The sequence below is a fragment of the Saccoglossus kowalevskii genome, chromosome 21, assembly GCF_978046115.1.
Source record: "Saccoglossus kowalevskii chromosome 21, keSacKowa6.1, whole genome shotgun sequence".
In the NCBI taxonomy this organism is placed as follows: Eukaryota; Metazoa; Hemichordata; class Enteropneusta; family Harrimaniidae; genus Saccoglossus; species Saccoglossus kowalevskii.
Window position 1 is genome coordinate 24,339,391 of NC_140661.1, and position 18,660 is coordinate 24,358,050.

At 34.1% G+C, this 18,660-nt stretch overlaps 1 protein-coding gene across 1 annotated transcript in view; it reads right to left on the minus strand.

Moving 5' to 3' along the window:
* Positions 1-11,190, minus strand: part of LOC100376672 (atrial natriuretic peptide receptor 1-like) — a 45,710-nt gene extending 34,520 nt beyond the window's left edge. Inside the window, exon 1 of the mRNA XM_085495095.1 lies at positions 10,536-11,190. Coding sequence (XP_085351221.1) covers positions 10,536-11,190 — 655 coding nt within the window. The remainder of the gene's footprint in view (positions 1-10,535) is intronic.
* Positions 11,191-18,660: the final 7,470 nt, after the last annotated feature.

Below are 18,660 nucleotides of genomic sequence, written 5' to 3' on the forward strand. Positions count from 1 at the left end.
GCAAAAAAGAAGTTTTTTGATGTGATGTTTTGAAATGAACAATATAGTTATATAGAACAATATTTTCGCGCAATTGTTCAATATTAAGTGTTGTGGAAATTTATATATAACTACGTTGCGGCATTTATTTATTTCATACTGTGATATCGCAAGAAAAGTAGAAAAATAGAATCTAGTACATGAAATTTTAATTATATTAAACATACAGTAAATGCTCTTTAGACAAATTCACATAGATTTGATCAGACATTCTTCATATTATAACAGATGAGTGTCGACCGAGGGTGTCGACAGTTATCAACTAGATAAACGATCACATTTGTCACATCATGTTTAAAGGCTCGAATGATTTGCTCATCATAATTTGACAAAATCCCCAAGCCTTTTAAAAATAAATTCACTCTAATAAGTACTTCTATGTATTTAACATATTTTTTACATTCTCTATACTTATTTCTCATTTTTAAAAATGTATATTGATAGAAAATGAAATTTATTCTTATACACCTTTATTTTACCCATAATTTAAAACTCAAATTGTAAAACACTATAAAACATTAATATAACCTGTTATAGTTTGCTTCTTATCACATCAATTGTGTGTTTTAGACCAAACATAATGTTACGTAACACCGGAATGAGTCAGTTAGTCACATGTTACGAACTGTTTAAACATCAAGGTCAGTCATGCGACACACTTTTTTATGAAACCAATCTACGACCTCATCTAAATGATATCATCTTTGAGAAGTTTAGCCATAAAACATCAGTGTATGCTCTGCTGTAACTTTACGTGTTCTGATTGTGTTCTGATCGATTCACGTGTATAACAATTAGAATGTAATATGTTGCTTCACTGATTTGGAAAATAACCATTTTGTGAAATAGGATTAGATGTATACTGGAATTAAAAGTATGTTTGCTCTTATAATGAAAGCGTACATACATTTCTTGTTTGTAACATTATTTATAAATTTTCAAAACGTTGTTAATGGGTGAATCTGTGCGCAATTATATTGCCTAAATTATATTACCCAAATACAGCTAATATGTTTTATAGCTAGTATTCTTTAAATGTTACAAATAGCAAAGACAATTCAATCAATTGGATATCGGTACTTGGCAAATTTTGTTACTCCGTAAAACAGGAAGGCAAGATTACTTCCTGTTTTACGGAGTAACAAAATTTTTTTGCATAAAATGCAAACTGTATTGCACCCTGATTGTTTCTGATACGATAGCATTGCAGTGTCATGAGATCACTACATATTAAACATATTTTCGCAATTTATAACCTAAAAAATGTCATATCATGTTATGACATTAGGTGGTGTGTGAAAAACCGTGTTTTAACCCGAATCACTGCATATATTTATTTCGAAATCAATACTTCTCCTCTGCTCGAAATGTCATATTGATTTGTTTTTCCACATTCAGATCAAAACAAGGCTGGTACAACACTACTGTATATTCTACTAAATACAGCACAATTCAAACAGTTTGATTTGCTGACAATACCTTTCTTTGAAGAGTCTCGGCATAAAAGCGTAGATCGGCTTGCCTTTTAATGATTAATTCTTGTAAATACCGCTGAGAAATAGAAGTATTTTCATCCGTTATCGCAGATCAGAATCGCCAGAAAACGTGCACATCGTCAAAAGACCTCAAGTTCCTTTCATGTGAGTCCAGCTATTTGTACACAGCGGGAAAGCACTTTGACTATATCACCACAAAAGACAGCACGAGTAGAACGCGATTCATACATCTCCTACGTATTAATAAACTCCAATTCACCATTGCGAGAGTGCACTTGAATGAGAAATGGCTCTATATATAAATCTAATAAACTGACATATGTCTTCGTTTATAACAAAGTGTAGTCACTATGCATAGTTGAAAAGAACACACATAATACTGATTTCCCTGTGCGGAAAAAATATGTTTTTATATTTTAAATCTTGTTGAAAAGAAACTTTCGCAAATAATACACCACAATACTTCTGCTTAATGCACCTAATGGAGGCCAGTGAAGCACATTAAGGTTTATACTATTTACCGGAGGCAGTTCGACGCTGTTGGTGAGTTGTTGGGCAGCGTTAATTTACCAGTGAGTATAGCGCAAATCCTGGAGGGTTTGCGCATGTTCTATACATAGCGTTTACAATATAGGTTGTTATAAAAAATAAACGGTAATATAAACCCCTGAACAACGTAAATTTCATTCGAATGTATGATGTGGCGCGAAGTGTTATTTCGAGATGATGACTACATGTGAAAACACAAAGTTATGTCAAGTGAGGGATATATTTAAATTATGTCTTGTCCTGCTATCAATTAATCTTGCAATTGAACTTGCCTCCGTTATTATCACACCTTGTCTCATTTCAGAGAACCACATTGATGCATAGACATAACAATAACAGTTCGAAAATTTTTCAGTTACGTTATCTTTTACGTGGATGTACATCGACAGGTATACTAATAAATGCTTACAGACGATTGAATAAACACAAGCTTCATAAATACTTGCTAGTTATTACGAAATATATTTTTGTTGAAAAGCGTTAAAATACCGTCTTTCTCCATATAGTTAAAGCAGGATGAAATAAAGAACTGTTATATGCAGCAAGAATAGTAATGTTGTGTATATTGTTAAATTATATCAAATAATTCAAATGAATTTAGTAAGAGTTTACATTTGAGACATGTAAAACTGTAACTAATTGGTACGCACAAATGCTAACAATCAAACCTATCTAGTACATGATTAAAATAGAATGTAGCGGCGATACTTGCGCTGATCGGATCATGTCGAACAAGCCGTGTACTAACATTTATCAATTCAGAAAGTCCGAGACCCAAACTGATTTCGGATTTAAAACTAGATTGTTCGTGATTATAGAAATAGATCTTAGTGTAGGAGTTAAGTGTAAGCAAACACTAGACACTAATTATAACAATGAATAGTTATAAAGCTACATTGTCTCGTAGACTTCGCTGGAAACCATTTGATGTGAGTCATATAACAAATGTTATTACCCGAGTCAGCAGTTTCTTTAAATTAGTCGAGTAATTCCAGTGATTTGTTCTTTCTTAAAATATTGGCATCACTTTATTCCATTGTTTACAGTCATCGATTCAACATTAATAATTGTACTACAGTGCGAAAATTTGAGGGATATTCCGCCAAACTCGACAAATTAAATTATTGATCTTGTCTTCCATGCCATAACGTGATTACGGCTTTAAATCCTTGGCAGTTGCCCAATTACAATCAGTACGGTATATGTTTGTTTTGGCCGTTTTCATTAATATTTATTAAAATAAAAGGGTGGTCGTCGCAATACGTTATGTTTGTTATGGGCCATATGTAACGTACACATGCGTATACAAAATTTGAACACACGTTGTGCGCGAAAACCCCTCTTTAAATTTTGTATTGATTCAATTTGTGTTATTGGTGTATATTTGCATAAATGTGTATTGCTCGACATCATGTATTAATTAAGCATAGTCTGTGCTAGGAATTATTCGTAATATGCTAGACAATGTTATAATATATTATGTTGTAGAATCAATCTATGTAATGTGAGCCTGTTGTACGTTTCAATATTGTTATATTTCCACAGTATTTGCCAGGCATTACTACGCGCTTGCTAATAATATATATTTTAATTTCCACACGTTAGAGCATGTCACAATTGTAAGGTATATAATGAGATGTATGAATCAATCATTACTAAGAGAATACACACCATGAACTATATTAGCGTAGTTGTGTACTGAATGGCGGCCACACTACATTGCCCATCGCTTAGATGCATACGTTCTGGTCGTATGGCCCAGAAAGGTGAATAATAGAAAAATATACTCTTAGACAGTATATAGCTGCATCGATCTCCGTTATGTGTCTATCGATAATGTCTGCAGCAAACGTTGCGTTATTCTCGTAATCTCGATCTCCGTTTATGTGACAGTCGATACTGTATTCTCGTAATAACAACACCTACGTCTTTGATAAGATATGTTAGTATAATGAGTAATGTTGTTATACGTTATAGTGGATGTCACAACTGAGATTATCGCTACTCACTTCTTTGGTCAAACCATTTTTAGTATGATTTTGCAATTGCACTTACGATACATTCATCGTGAGATTTTACTTCAATCTGATTACAATAAAATTAGATTCACATGTATGTATTTGTTTTGTTATTCATTGACTATTTTCTATGCCTTTACTTGCTGTTATTAAGATGTTTGTTATATCGTATCCCGGTAGTTAAGGCGACCGATATCAAAATATTCATAAATAAACAAAAAATGTAAGAAAATATACAAATTGAAGAAATTGTATCCTATATCTACATCGGTTTTTAATCATTGATTGTACTTTTGAATATTGTAGTGTTTGCATATTTGCATGTATTTGGGGGTCAAAAAATAAATCACACTGTTAAGTATGAGTTAATTTTAGAACATTTTTAGATGCTTATCAATTTTCTACATTTTACTGGACGTAAAAATATTAATCACAGAAAATTGTATGATTATTTAAAAATCCAATGCAGCAACTCAACTTATTCATTTATTGATATGCAAATTTGGTTAATTCTAACGTCAAAATATATAATCAATCAATTGAGAAGGATTTTTTTTTCATTTTGAATATTTCATCAAAATGAACAACATATTTGAATTTCATCACTGTACTCACGTAAATATTACGTAATATCAATGTTTAAATACTGTGAATGTTGAGGTTTCATAAAATATATAGCTTGTTTTAAAACAATTCTTCTCAGAGAAAAAATTATTAGTGTAAATTTTACTACCTATGTAATTCTTGGACGGAAAACTTTTCCAGCATAACTTAATAATCTTTGAGGAATTGTATTTATAGTATCAAGCAGTATACACAGCGTAGACATTTCTTAGATAATGATCAAATTATGTCAGGGATTGGCAACAACGCCTAAAGATACATATGCTGCATTGGGCAATTTAATCTAGTATATATTTGTTCATTACACAATAATCTTACTTATCGATATCTGATAGAAAAAATCCGGCGTCTAATTCTGATTAGACGGAACAAATGCGTATTTTTGTTTTGAGTAATCTATAACATCAATCGGAATAGAACAAATAAACAAATGCTCAAGTTATCGACCTTGCATGTATTAGTTATATATACCATACAAGTGACATATCACGCTTGTTTTCCTAGATCATATTTTATCATAACCGACAAGTAGGTGTTCGTAATACGGATGCAATAAATAGACAGTGTATGTCTAAAGTGTGAAAATAATGGGGAGAGAGCGATTAATCCGACTTCAAACATTCGTATTCTTGCATCAACATTATGGGATAAATATTTTAAATATAATGGCAATAGAAATAAAATTCGATGTCTAAATTCCTAATCCATCGAATTTACAAATTCATAGACATGGAACAAAAGACAAAATAAAGTCCAATCAGTAAATTATATTGAATCGCCACTAAATTACCATTACTGAAATATGCTTATCAATTGTTCAGCCCATACCTAGATATGAAAGACATTCATCATTACTAATTATGGAAGTTATCGTGTTTCTCTAACAATTGTCCAGAGACCTTAACACGAGTTTCTATGTGTTTCGAAGCATAACAAAATCACATTTTATTTCCAGTTACGTTGATATGGATACTACGGTATTTCTAGACAACACTAGGTACATGTTATAGTAGAAGCATATGATATGTTGATTGTCTATGAAAATTCTATCATTGCGACTACGCAAGTTTTATTTTACCTGATAGATTAGTAGCTATGTGAAATGAACAGGACTACATTGATACATCTAGTTCATTACTTAGTTTAACAGCGATGTTCTTTTTTAGACTTCAGGGAGTAATATGTTTACGTGTCCTGCAACCGTTTACAATGAATGCAATATACTGAACTAGTTTGGAATTAAAGCACCTAAATAGTGGTGCAATTAAATAAAATGTGGTATCAAAATGTCGTCATCCGTAGTGAATCCGTAAAACTAGCCGAGTGTAAAAACGTGCATTGGTGCGTATAAGTCCTAGTACTGAATTATTATATCGACATCACTACACTTGTACAATTAGATTCAACAACAACAAATATAATCTTCCAAAAGTACATATGGACCAGTATCTGAAAATATAATAATACCCCGTGTTCATCAGTCGTTAATGGAGTCATGAACATCGTAATCACCTTACCTAGCGACTCGATAGATTGTATTTATATAAACAGAGAAACATACACATTTACTACGGTCCTTAGGCGTGTTTATTTCTGGAATTGTGAATTAGCTTGTTTTTCTCTCTGCTAATGTAATATACCTAAGTACTATCTAACAACATGTAATAGGGTTGCATTGCCAAAAGCAAAACTGTCTTGGTCATTGCATGTAATGCATTGTGATGATTATATTAGCATTGTCTGTACTTCATACACTTGTTTAACCTACACCACCAATGCATGGCTTCAATGATCCTTTTTTTCAACGAGTCCGCAACCATGAGATATTGTATAGTTGTTTATGATATATTAAATTCCATTAGGAGTGGATTGCAGTGACCAATTTGGCAAAGCTTTTTTGTTTGGCATGTCAATATCGAAATAGTCTTTCAGCTTAGGGAGATTTCCAGTGCATCCTCTGAAGAATTCTGTAAGTTTCCGTGTGCTTTACATTATTGTGCCTAAGTGCACATCTTGTAACATTCTCGTGATAATCTTAGTATTATACATGTTTTTCCGGCTTGTAGTCATACTTTAATGAGAGATTATATCCCTAAATGCCAACGAAAAATGTTTTGCGTTATAGGAACGTTTGCGTTAATGATAGGATTCTAATACCGTCGCGGCGATATGGCGAATCTGCGTCCAATGTAAACAGCCGTTCAAATGTGACGTCACTAACCTTAAACTCGTCATTTTGACGGTGTAGGTTACCCCATGTATGGTGCAGTTCGAACGAGTGCTGATACGTTTTGAAATGAGTAAATCACAGGAACATGATTTTCAATAAAACACATAAAAACTGTTTAATTGAAGGCATACTGATTGAATTAAAAACATGTGTATTGTATTATTGTATTTTCCATCAAAACAGTAGTATTTCAGTCATTTTTTGAAAAGTGTTTGTCGAAATTATTAAAACACATTGTAAATACAAAATTGTTCAAAATAAAAAATAAATGTGTCATTTAAGTGTTTAGTTAAAGGACATTTATGAATTATTTCAAGTATTATAAGTGAAAACAAGTTCAAGGACACTTTTGTCTACGGTACGCATCTTCAATAGCCACAATGCTTATTATCGACTATATATATATATACATACATATATAAGTATATAGAATCAATGCTCACACAATCACCATTGTCAGTAGACATACTGTGCACGTAGCGATAAATTTATTGAATTTAGTATTTTCAATAATAAACACCTTTATATAATCCTGATTTCGCGCATGTGCATACCGTGTATCTATCATAATTTCAGTGACAGATGACATTAATCATGCACGATGGTAAATCAATGCCCGAGTTGGTAAAAAGGCGCAAGACTGGCTTTCTTGTGATCTAATCTATGAAAAATAAATATGTTATTGTTTGTTTGTTTGTTTCAGTTTATGTGTGTCGATGTTCATAATTATTAGGTATTGCTTCTACAGTTTCATGAGAAGGATTAAATTTCACTAAACACACTCGGTTAAGCAGAAAATGTGTATTGATAATGATTTTGTTACAATGTTATGGTTTTAAAAATTGTCTCTGATGCAAGCACTTTCCAGTATTTGGATTTCAAACTAGTGAAATCAATTTCATAATGTTGTGACAATAAAGACTTACAACATGTCCCGATTGAGACATTATTTCATGTGTCATGATCATAAACAGTTTGCAAAAATTGTGTCTAGTGAAGGCGCTTTTAAATGTGGCAAATAACAGGCCTAGACAATTGCAATCGCAAAAATAATTTTCGAAAGATCTACTAATATATTACTTTTTCTCTGATTTTAATTTATTCATACGTTATGCTGACATTCTATATTAATATTAACATTATATTGTACGTTGCATCTAAAACTTGTTTATTATACATTTTAGTAATTAAAGTTATATAGGTAGCATTTTTTTACAAAATTCTGCCTTTTTCTATGTTTCTTTTTCTTCAATTTCTGAATCATGATCACTTAATTGGAATTTAGATACGCTCTACACTGGTTGAAAGTTTCAATTATATATTCTAGAAGTATTACATTTATTAACCATCCTGCTTTAAATATGCTCTAATTGCTGATCTGTGACAGCTTAGACTGAATATTCACTCCAGGCTAAACATATTTACTAACTGAATGCTCAAGCCGCATGTGAATATTTAATAATTTTGTACATATTATTATAAATATTACCGCGAAAAGCACACATCCGTGATTTTATATTATCCCGATATTTCAGTCATGATTAAAAAGAAGTGAGTAATACTTGCTCATGAGGGAATCGCGTCATGCAATACTAAAAATGATGATGCCCCAGGACATCTTGAGAATTCTTTGTGACGACCGACCTAGCTACAAGCTTGCAACTTATTTCTATAGTCTCAGATTTAATCACACATAGCACGTGCCTGCAGGATTACACGCGTGTATTGAGTGAGCAGATTTACCTCCTGTTCGAAAATATTATATTGGTCATGTGAGCATGCCGTTCGCGTGTATAAAGCTTGTATATTACGCAGTGGAGGAAAGAATCGGCGTCGTTTGAACAACCATGAGAATATACGTTCAACAAATGGTCACGCTTTTACTCTGGGGAAATTACAATATGTGCTTGTCTGTGCTAAAATCTTATAATATCAACCCCGGCTAAAGCGAGTATTAACCTAACATTTAAAGAACAAAATGTGTTTCTGTCTTGTTAACACATATATACAGACATACACTCCACCAGTTCCTTACAATATATATTTGCACCATAAATCAATTAAAAAATGTAATTTATCTTGTATTCTGTTATTTTAATATGCAATTTCGAAATACCCTTTATTACTATAATAATTATGCAAGCTCATTTTGCCACTGAAGGTGTAAGTTCACGATCAGATCTAGAGATCACATATAAACTTTTCACACATAATATGGTTTAATTTTAAAACCATTTATTTGATGATCAATTAATGTTCATCAGAATGAGACTTTAAACACAAATATGAAGCCAGCCAGAACAAATCGGAGTTTATTTGAAATGTTCTGAGCCTAGTAAATCTAAAGGTTTTGATGATGAAACATCGTCTAAAACAGTATAGTAACCCCCGTGTATAGAATATGTTTGAATACCAGACGCAGTATATTGTCAGTAAAATGATATATTTTTCATAGTGATATATTCATACAAACTGTGCTGTGACGTATTGTGTATATACTAAATATAAAATTTGTTTGACAAATGCTGTTAACCTTTTTTTTCAGTTTTTACAACCTTGTATCAGTCAAACAGGTTTATAATTATAAATGTTACTACCGGCGGTGTGCGAAAACCCATATTTTGTATTGTATACATATAGTATATATAGTGCGACAATTATAACTATACTATGTATAATACCGGTATATAGATAAGCCACAGACAAAGCATATGCAATATAATTGGATACTATTGCCTTAAGCGTGATTTGGAGTACTTCTAATAATTCAATAGAAAAAAACAAATATGTTACATTGTATAAACAGTTAATGATGTATTTATTAGAATCATTGTCGTTATCCAGTGGGCGAGGGGAAATGCTGAACAGCGCATATGAACATTTTCTAAAGAACACCGTGAAAACCTCCTGCAACGTGTAATTATTTCAACCAGTGAAGCAATTATTTAGCGGTGAGTGTATCCCATAGCTAATGTAGTAGTATATGCCGTTAACAATAGAACGGTGTTAATAAAATATAATCACTATCGAGATAATTGATCAGTCAAAGCTCGAAAACATGCAATTATTTACATCCATTCTGATTGACTCAGTTCTTGTCATTAGTAGCAAAACGATGTTAATGTTCGGTGCTCGACTGCATTTATGCTTCCTGAAAATGTTCAAAAGTCAATAAACACGGCTTTTGAATGAATGGCTGTCTGAGATTCTGGGTACTGTATAAGTAAGTACATTTACAGATGATTACACACACGTCTGAGCCCTAGTATATTTGGTTAGCATTGGCTGCTCACTAGGCCCATGAAAGCGTGTAAATGAAACAGGAATGGAAAAAAACTATGCGATATTATTGTGCCCTTGGACAAAATTCCAGACATTTGCTAAGGCAAATTTAGGTTAGAAGAAATTTTGCATATAGGAAATACAGCTATATGGTGTTGCCGTCTCCCTGGTCGTCTACATAAAACTTGGATTAAAATGAATTACCTAAGCCTGGTAGTATGTATTATTGAATCCCTCTTTAGAATCTGAATTTTCCCGTAAAAAGCTTGCTATATATAATACATATGATGTACTTACTACGTGCTATCTTTGAAACGTCTCTCATCATCGTAACTGTGTCCGTGCTCTCATTGAAATTCACGAATTCTGCGATCGTCAGGTTGTTCTTCATAGCAACGTTTCGAATAGACATCACAGGCTGCGAAAACAGGTTCAGACGGGCTTTGGTGTTTAGCTCCAACAACACTGCAAAACGATCCCAGTTAAATTTCTCTGCGATTGCCTTGACAAAGCCACCAAGTTGTCCAAAAGTACCGAACGTTCGAATCATGGTTTCGAATCGGAAGTTCTTGATGGCAAACATATCATCGGGGCAACTACTGCACATGTAAGGTGTATTCCAAACCATTGCCAGCTTTCCAATGGGTTCTGCTTCCACAGAGTACACAGGTCCGAAAAACGCGGCATATTTCTCGGTTTCAGTAAAATTCAGAATTGCCCGTATGGTCTCTATATCGTATCCCTCGGAGTCATATCGCGTATATACAAGGCGGTGTCCTGGTAAAAGCGAATCATCACTGTTCACTTTCTCTAGCGCTATGAAATACGCCGCGCCGGTTCTCCCTAAACTGTATGGTATGTCCCAGTTTGAAAGTGTCAGCAAAATGCGGTAATCGGTGGTTCCTGATTCCCCTACCAATGTGACGAGAAAGAAAAACACGAGCATCGCCATCCTTGACGCTGTTCACCGAGCGAGTTTAGAAACTAAAATAAACAGCATTCACCGATGAACGTATATAACAGCACCCGTCACTTAGCGGTGCTTACGACTGCGTACTCACAGACGGAAGTGTTGACGTTGCATGATAACACTAAATCGGTGACTGCAGTTTAACACACATACATGTTAATGTTCTTACATCAAACGCCAACTGGTATTATTGGTTGAAACTTACATTAATGTATATGTAATCCGTTACTGTGATATTGTTAGCAATTCGTAAACACAGCCTTTGCTAAGCTGTACATGTGTACCTTTAAACTCGTGTGTTCGCCAGCGTCGTTAGCATCCATGAGATCATTATTCATTCACACTTAAATACGCTTGCTTCCACTTCTCGCAAAACCTCGCGCAATTTTGTAAGTATTGAATGAAGTGGAAATATATCGACTGTCACTATGACAACCAGGCTAACTATAAAGCGTGCATGTAAGCGTGCCTACACGTTTTCTGCCATTTTAGTAAAAGAAGAAAAAAACGATTTGGCATTGATAGTTTCAGATAGATAAATGTAATTCCAGTTCTAATTGTGGGAATAAATCGATAAAGATATTCCGTTTTCACTTTTGAATTTGATGAAAGACGTATTTTGTAAGCTGCCATTGAAAACTAACCATGTGTTAAACCACTTTATGTAACATTGTTTTGTACTTCAATATATTGGGCGAAATAGTAATTCCATTATATTTGCTAATATCTTATTGAAGGTACCAACATTGAATTGAAAATGAGTATTGCCATGAGAGAGGTTCATTTTCAGAATCAGAGTCCATGCAAAACTAATGTACCGACACATGAGTTGAGTTATCTTATGTGACTCCGGTGAACAGTCAGTCTGCTTGGTTTGAGATCGCACGTGAACAGAATTATAATTATACAATCTACACGTGTTTACACTACAGACGATGTTAATCTAATGACTTAACCAGTTATAAGTAACAGGGCCAAATTGTCGCCACATTTGACGACCGTGTCACTGATGAAACTTAGAAAGTATTCAAAGCAGGTCAGGTAACATGAAGAATAGGCAGAATAGGTACAAACAAGTCAGATATTTATGTATACTGTGAGTTTATGTTCACGGATTAACAGTGTGGAACAGAGCGCAATAAAGGTAAATAACGTTGTGTTTGAGATATTTGTAGCCGTAGAGCAATGGTTCCTATTAATGAAGGTGTAATTTTCACGAAATGTTTTTTTAATGACAGGGGCAATCAACGTCAATTCACTGAGCAACTACCGTACCTGTATGTTCATAATGCAATTATTCTAGACGGCGTTCGCAGCGATTTATGATAGGTCTATAGATGGCTTATTAAATTTCGGTATAATGATAAAAGAGTTAATTGTTAATGACAATCATAATAAAAATTATTCACTCCAAATTAGTCACACTAAAAGTGTATTTTTTCCTGAAAATGTCATACTACAGCACTGAACTTGGATTTGAAAAACAAAGTCAAGTGTTTCCGGAGATACTCTTGTTAGATTTAAACTCGACCTCTCGCTACTCTGAATTTAGAAGGTCACAGCGGATATAGACAACTTTATTTTCAGACAGAGAAGCAAGAGAGTCTATATGGGCACAAACACAATATGAAAGGGCTCACACGAGTGATTCCCCTCGTTACTCTTTTGCTAAATTGAATTGGTGACAAGCTTTTACGCTACTTGGCCAGCTCTTCATGTCGGCTGCATCTGTTTTTAATGGCTAGCGTGTCAAAGGCGGTTTAAATCACCGGGTTATGCATTGATTGTGTACAATAATCCATTTCGGTGACTGTTTACAAAAAGGGGAGATGTTTTATTAGAACATGTTTCTAAGCCTTGATCAATATCACTGCTTCAGGTGATTCAGACAAGTAGAGGGCGCTCTAAATATGTCAAGCCTACATTTAGATTCCGAAATTAGAAACGTACGTTAGATGCATAATTATATAAATGGATAGACAATAATAAGTGGAACACATGGAACCATATAGCCATATACCCTTTACCAATTGACATGTTATTCAACATGTCCCACAATGATTAGACCAGGCTGGTGAGTGATGGAAAGATACCGTCACTCTGAGAAGGATTATCTCTCTGTTTATATATTGAAATTGCGAAGACTTGTATTTATTCCGTCAATGTCATCGCATTAAAAAAATCTCCCTGTATGTATCCCCATGTACGCTAGTTAGTTTAGAAATGTATATCGATTTTGAAACGCTATCATGACATATTAGAAACTGAATTATTCTGGCAATATTTTCCTTGCTTCATTCAATGGACTGTCAAACCGTATAACCATATATTCTAGTGTACAGATATATCCGTAATTTTGGAAGTTAAGAAATGGGTGAAAGTGTTCTCTAATAACCACTACAAACTTTTATTTTCCAGTTTATAAAATGTATATGATATAAGATTTAAAAAGCCACATCGATTTATACAAGATGTGTTTATTAACGCTAAATGAGAACGTGCGACAACTGAGTCATCTAATATTCAATAAGTCACTCTAAGCCGCTTCTTATATTGATTCTCAAACAAGAGCCGTCAAATTAAAGTTGTTTTGGTAAATAAAAAAACTGAAGCTAAGGAAAAGGAAATTGGTCCGATTTTTATGTCCTCCGCCAACGTGCTTTCAGCCACATTTTGTTATCGGTTGGCTTAATATAACCCCCAACGGATCGCATATTTGTGAAAGATTGGTATTTTCGTCCAGATTTGTAGGATTCTGAAAAACGCGTTTCACAACTTGTCTCTTATTTAGTTTCATGCTGCATTCAAGATGGCGGCCCCATATAGTAAATATCGTATTTATTGTGTTATCACGTGTACGCAAGCTGACTGTGGATGTGACCATGGCATTTGGAGCCGTGGGTACGATGACGGGAGAATAAAATGCTATTTGATAGTGTCGTGACTATCTCGCTCCCAACGAGATCACGGCGGACATTTGTATTTAACGAGATCGATATTTTATGACTTTATAAATGTTATCTGTTTTTAGTATTTGATGTACACAAATTATAATTATATAATGCAAACCAGTCCTGATATATATCCTCACCAATATGTATAATCGTAATACTAGTACGTTGCGTTAGTATATTACGTAATACAGTTAACTAATATGTATATATATAATGGTCGTCCTCAAAATGTCTCTAATCTGATTTATTGCTTGTTGGCAGTCATTTATGCCATGCGATTGTGATATTGATCTGAAAAACGAACGATACGTAATCGTGTTTCAGGAATCGGTTAGACAAATTGATGCAGCTATCAATTAAAAGTTGTAATTGATTCGAATTCATGGTATGAGGTTATGAGATTCGATAGCATTTATCAAATAGCTCTATAAATACGTGATGTCGTTCATATTCGATCATAGTCACGTGATCATACGGAATATTATGGACGAATTAAAAATGAAACTAAAACAAAACACGAACTCACAAAAGCATATACTATTTATGTACAGTTGGATGTTTAACGTAGACAATGGTATGACTTTAACACAGGCGTTTGAACGTAGAATACATTAGAAATAGTCACCTTCACTCTGGCATGAGCCATGACTAATTACACTGACAAAATGTCTACCAAAATAGCTTCAATGTTTGTATGCGCATGTGCACTAATTCATACGTACGTTTGAATAATTAACTGTGCGAAAGGTTATAATAACTGTCAAAGTCATGTGTGTGCGCATGTTCGTAATAAATAAATCTGAGGGAGAAATGGCTGTCGCTTTCCAACTGTAATCACGGTATCCACTTGAATCGCAAGACTTGGTTAAATTGTGTGATCAAGAGTCTGTGTCACAGGGTAAGCAAACACTTTTCCCGTCATGACTGTAAAACCAGGATATGTATATTCCTATCTGACTCGGGATGTTCTCTTCTTTAAATGTTGTCTAGATATGTTGTTGAATTTAGTTATACTGGGATATGACATATTTGTATTCATCAATACCTTAATGAGTGGATGACGATATACAAATGACATACACGTTACGTATAACGACCCCTTAGGAACAGTACATTACCTCTGTCGACACGAATGACGTATGATACTTGTGCCAATGCTCGCGCCCATGTAGATTTCAACCCCGGAAAGAATATCGATATCCACAAAACGTTGGTACCATACGACTGAAATGATTGGTTTCTTTTTTGGACACAGCGTTTGAGAATGTTGCAAATAACACATCAAAAGAAGGACAAAGAAACTCATTTCAGGTATTAGCTTAAGGTATCAAGAGCACGCTGTGTTGACTTTTGTAATAAAGAAAATTAAACTCGAAATAATAAACGTCAATGAATATTTGTATTACTAATGAAAATTCGTCGCTGCTTCATATGCAAATAATCTCAGTGAACCAGTATCTAAAGAAGGGTTGTTTACAGAATGATATTGACGTATGAAGAATTAATTGTGAACTCGATTTCAACTTATATCGCAAGCTTCGTGGTAATGCTTGCGCTCTGATACTATGGCGAGTCATCGACTCTGTCTGTCATCGATCGTTTGACTTGTTATATGTAAAATATACATACAATCAAAGTTACGTATCCTTACATTGACCCTATCTTCCCTATTCCTAGATGAGGAATTCTAAAAACATGTTTCCATGGTAATTAGATCCAGATCGTTACCAAATCTAATCGAATTACATAAGAGACAATTACCATTCTAAATTGTAAGAAAAAGAAATAGAAATCTCAGGGCTATAATTGTAATAAACTCCTGGCTCAAATTGCCTTGTAATTCACAATCATTGTATCCATAGATGTGGCCAAACGCGTACACAGCTGATTGATTGAATTAAACGCAGCCAACAGAAGCGAGAGCATAAGAAAACAGATCATTGTGGTGTTGCCACAACAATATTACTCAACATTAAGGGCATGTTAAATAGTTTGGGTAAACAGTGATTTGTGGCCTGTGATCAGTACAATCTAAGATGTACGTGAAATTACGATTGAAGTGCATCAATCGTAGATGGTTCTGATATGGGGAACCCTGCGACAGCAATACCTATAAAGATTAATGAGAAAAGGTAAATAGAGGGCGCTGTCACATGTCTTAATTATAGCCCTCTAAGTCTATTCTTCAATCATTCATTCTTCAAAATATATTCTCAGACAAGTGAAATTTAGTTCTTTCAAGGCAGGATCAATTCAATGTTTGATTACCGCCAGTACTTTAAGATTGAAGTCTTTAACTGTAGATGGGATGGGCGTTCCGTGTTTTATTGACGCGAAAATTATCGATTGAAATATAATTTGCATAGTTTGGCATTCCTACTGTTCGTGCTCAGAATGATCAGCTTGCCTAAACTTCCGTCATTCACGAGTGTTAATCGTGTAAATAAGCAAACTTGTTCGAAAAAAAAATGCGGATAACATTTCTCGTAAATTCCTCAAAGCCTCAAAACCTACCAGCCCTAGCAACTGTGCAAAATGATTAGTAGTCGACAACAGAACAAACACCGGATTCTGGAGTACCATAGGAATTTACTATTATGGCATGGACGACAAGCTTCCGATCATCGTATCGAATGGAAATAACTAGAATAACAATACAGTGTTCAGAAAGCGATAACAGGGTTATTTATAAATTGACAAGGTTCATTGGTGAATGGAACAATCTGAACACAGTGCCTCGCCCTCATCCACTTGTCGCCAGGCAACCAAACACAAATAGGCTATCGGACCAATATTTTGGATCCGAAGTGAACGAATGGGAAGCATAATTTTTTCCTCACTGTTTTAAAAGGGGGCCAGACGCACAGTTCCCTGTTTATCTCCAATTTTGAAACATGCTGCTCAAACTATGTCAGTCTTGGCATATCATGTGGGGTTTATTATAAAAGGTGGTGGACTATCTCAAGTAAGTGTACTTTGTTACTAATTAAAAAGGTAATTGTGGCTTTATAGTGATCATCACAATTTTCTGCAAACCCAGCTAGGAAATTAGACTGCCAAGACAGTTTGCTGTTTGGAAACTTGGTGCCAGAGAATCAGATGCTTGTTTTTTGAATAATAAGTGTATTTGAAATGTTATTTATCAGTGAATGACATAACTACCAATTACACATCTGGACACTTCTAGTGATCATCGATAGCTTTATAAGTTTTCTTTAACTGCTCTTAAATGTAAACACAATTTGCCAACACATGTTTTAGAAGTAAATTTAATACTGGTTAGACAGCAAATCTATTTTACTTAATAGATTACTGATTGATTTATTAATATATTTTTAATTTTCAGTCACACCGACGAATTGCAAAGATGGGGTATAGTGTGTATCCAAGTATCATAGATAAAAATGCTAAAGAAATAAGTAAGAACATTGATGAACATACGCAACACCTTTTAAGTTCATGGACAAGGAATAGTACAGTAATAAAGGTTGGCAACCAAATTCTCCATCAAATCAGTCATGGTCCGCTTATGCTCTCACAGTCTATGAATCAGAGCCTTCTTGGAGCCCAGCTGCAAGAAATTAAACTCTCTGGGCCAGCTGCCAGTGACCTTAGTACATTGGTGACATTGATTGAAAATGGTTTCCCCGTGAGTCAGTACTCAATTGATGCCAATATTCATGCAGAGACATCCGAGTTAATTGTGCGTCATGTGCTAAAGCTGAGGCAAACCCTGTGAGCAATTTTTCATTGGCTAGTGATAACTGGGATAAAAGTATAATACCCACGTACATGGGCTCTACTGCTAGTAGTCAGGACCTCCACCTCTTTATGCTGATGTTGTGCATTGATAGAATACCAGTACCCAATCTGGATTATACAAAACCACAGAAATCAGTGACAGACATTCAATACACAGACTTTTCACCGTCTGTTGAAGAATAGAAAATACTTATTACTGAATTATCACACATCATAGGAAAGACTGGAGTAGAAAATATACTAGCTTTAAAAACTTCATTCAAGAAACATTACCCAAATGTTCTGCCTCATAAATATACTGATATCATGGCTAAAAAGTCTATCCAGGTAAGAAATTGATGTGAAATCGTATTTTGCTCTACATTTTATTGTGCTAGTTTTCTTCTTATCAGTATACCACAGTATGCTAAAATATTTTTTTAATGTGGTTTACACATTAAACTAAAATATAAAAATAGAAATTTCAGATATTTTAAGACATGTTCAAATCAAGTTGGTACATACCTTATCCAATATTGATACTAAAATACACAACATGAAATGCAAAACCCATTTGAAGTCCTATATTTTTTGCATGTAAAGAAATAGTGGTTTAGTGTATATGAATACATTCAGATAAAGATTATTGCTATTTGCATTTTGGGTGGTTATGTTTATTTAGGTTAATGTTGTTTTTATTTTACAGGAATATAACTGAAATGAAGGCTAAGTAGTATGAACTATTATTTTAACCACA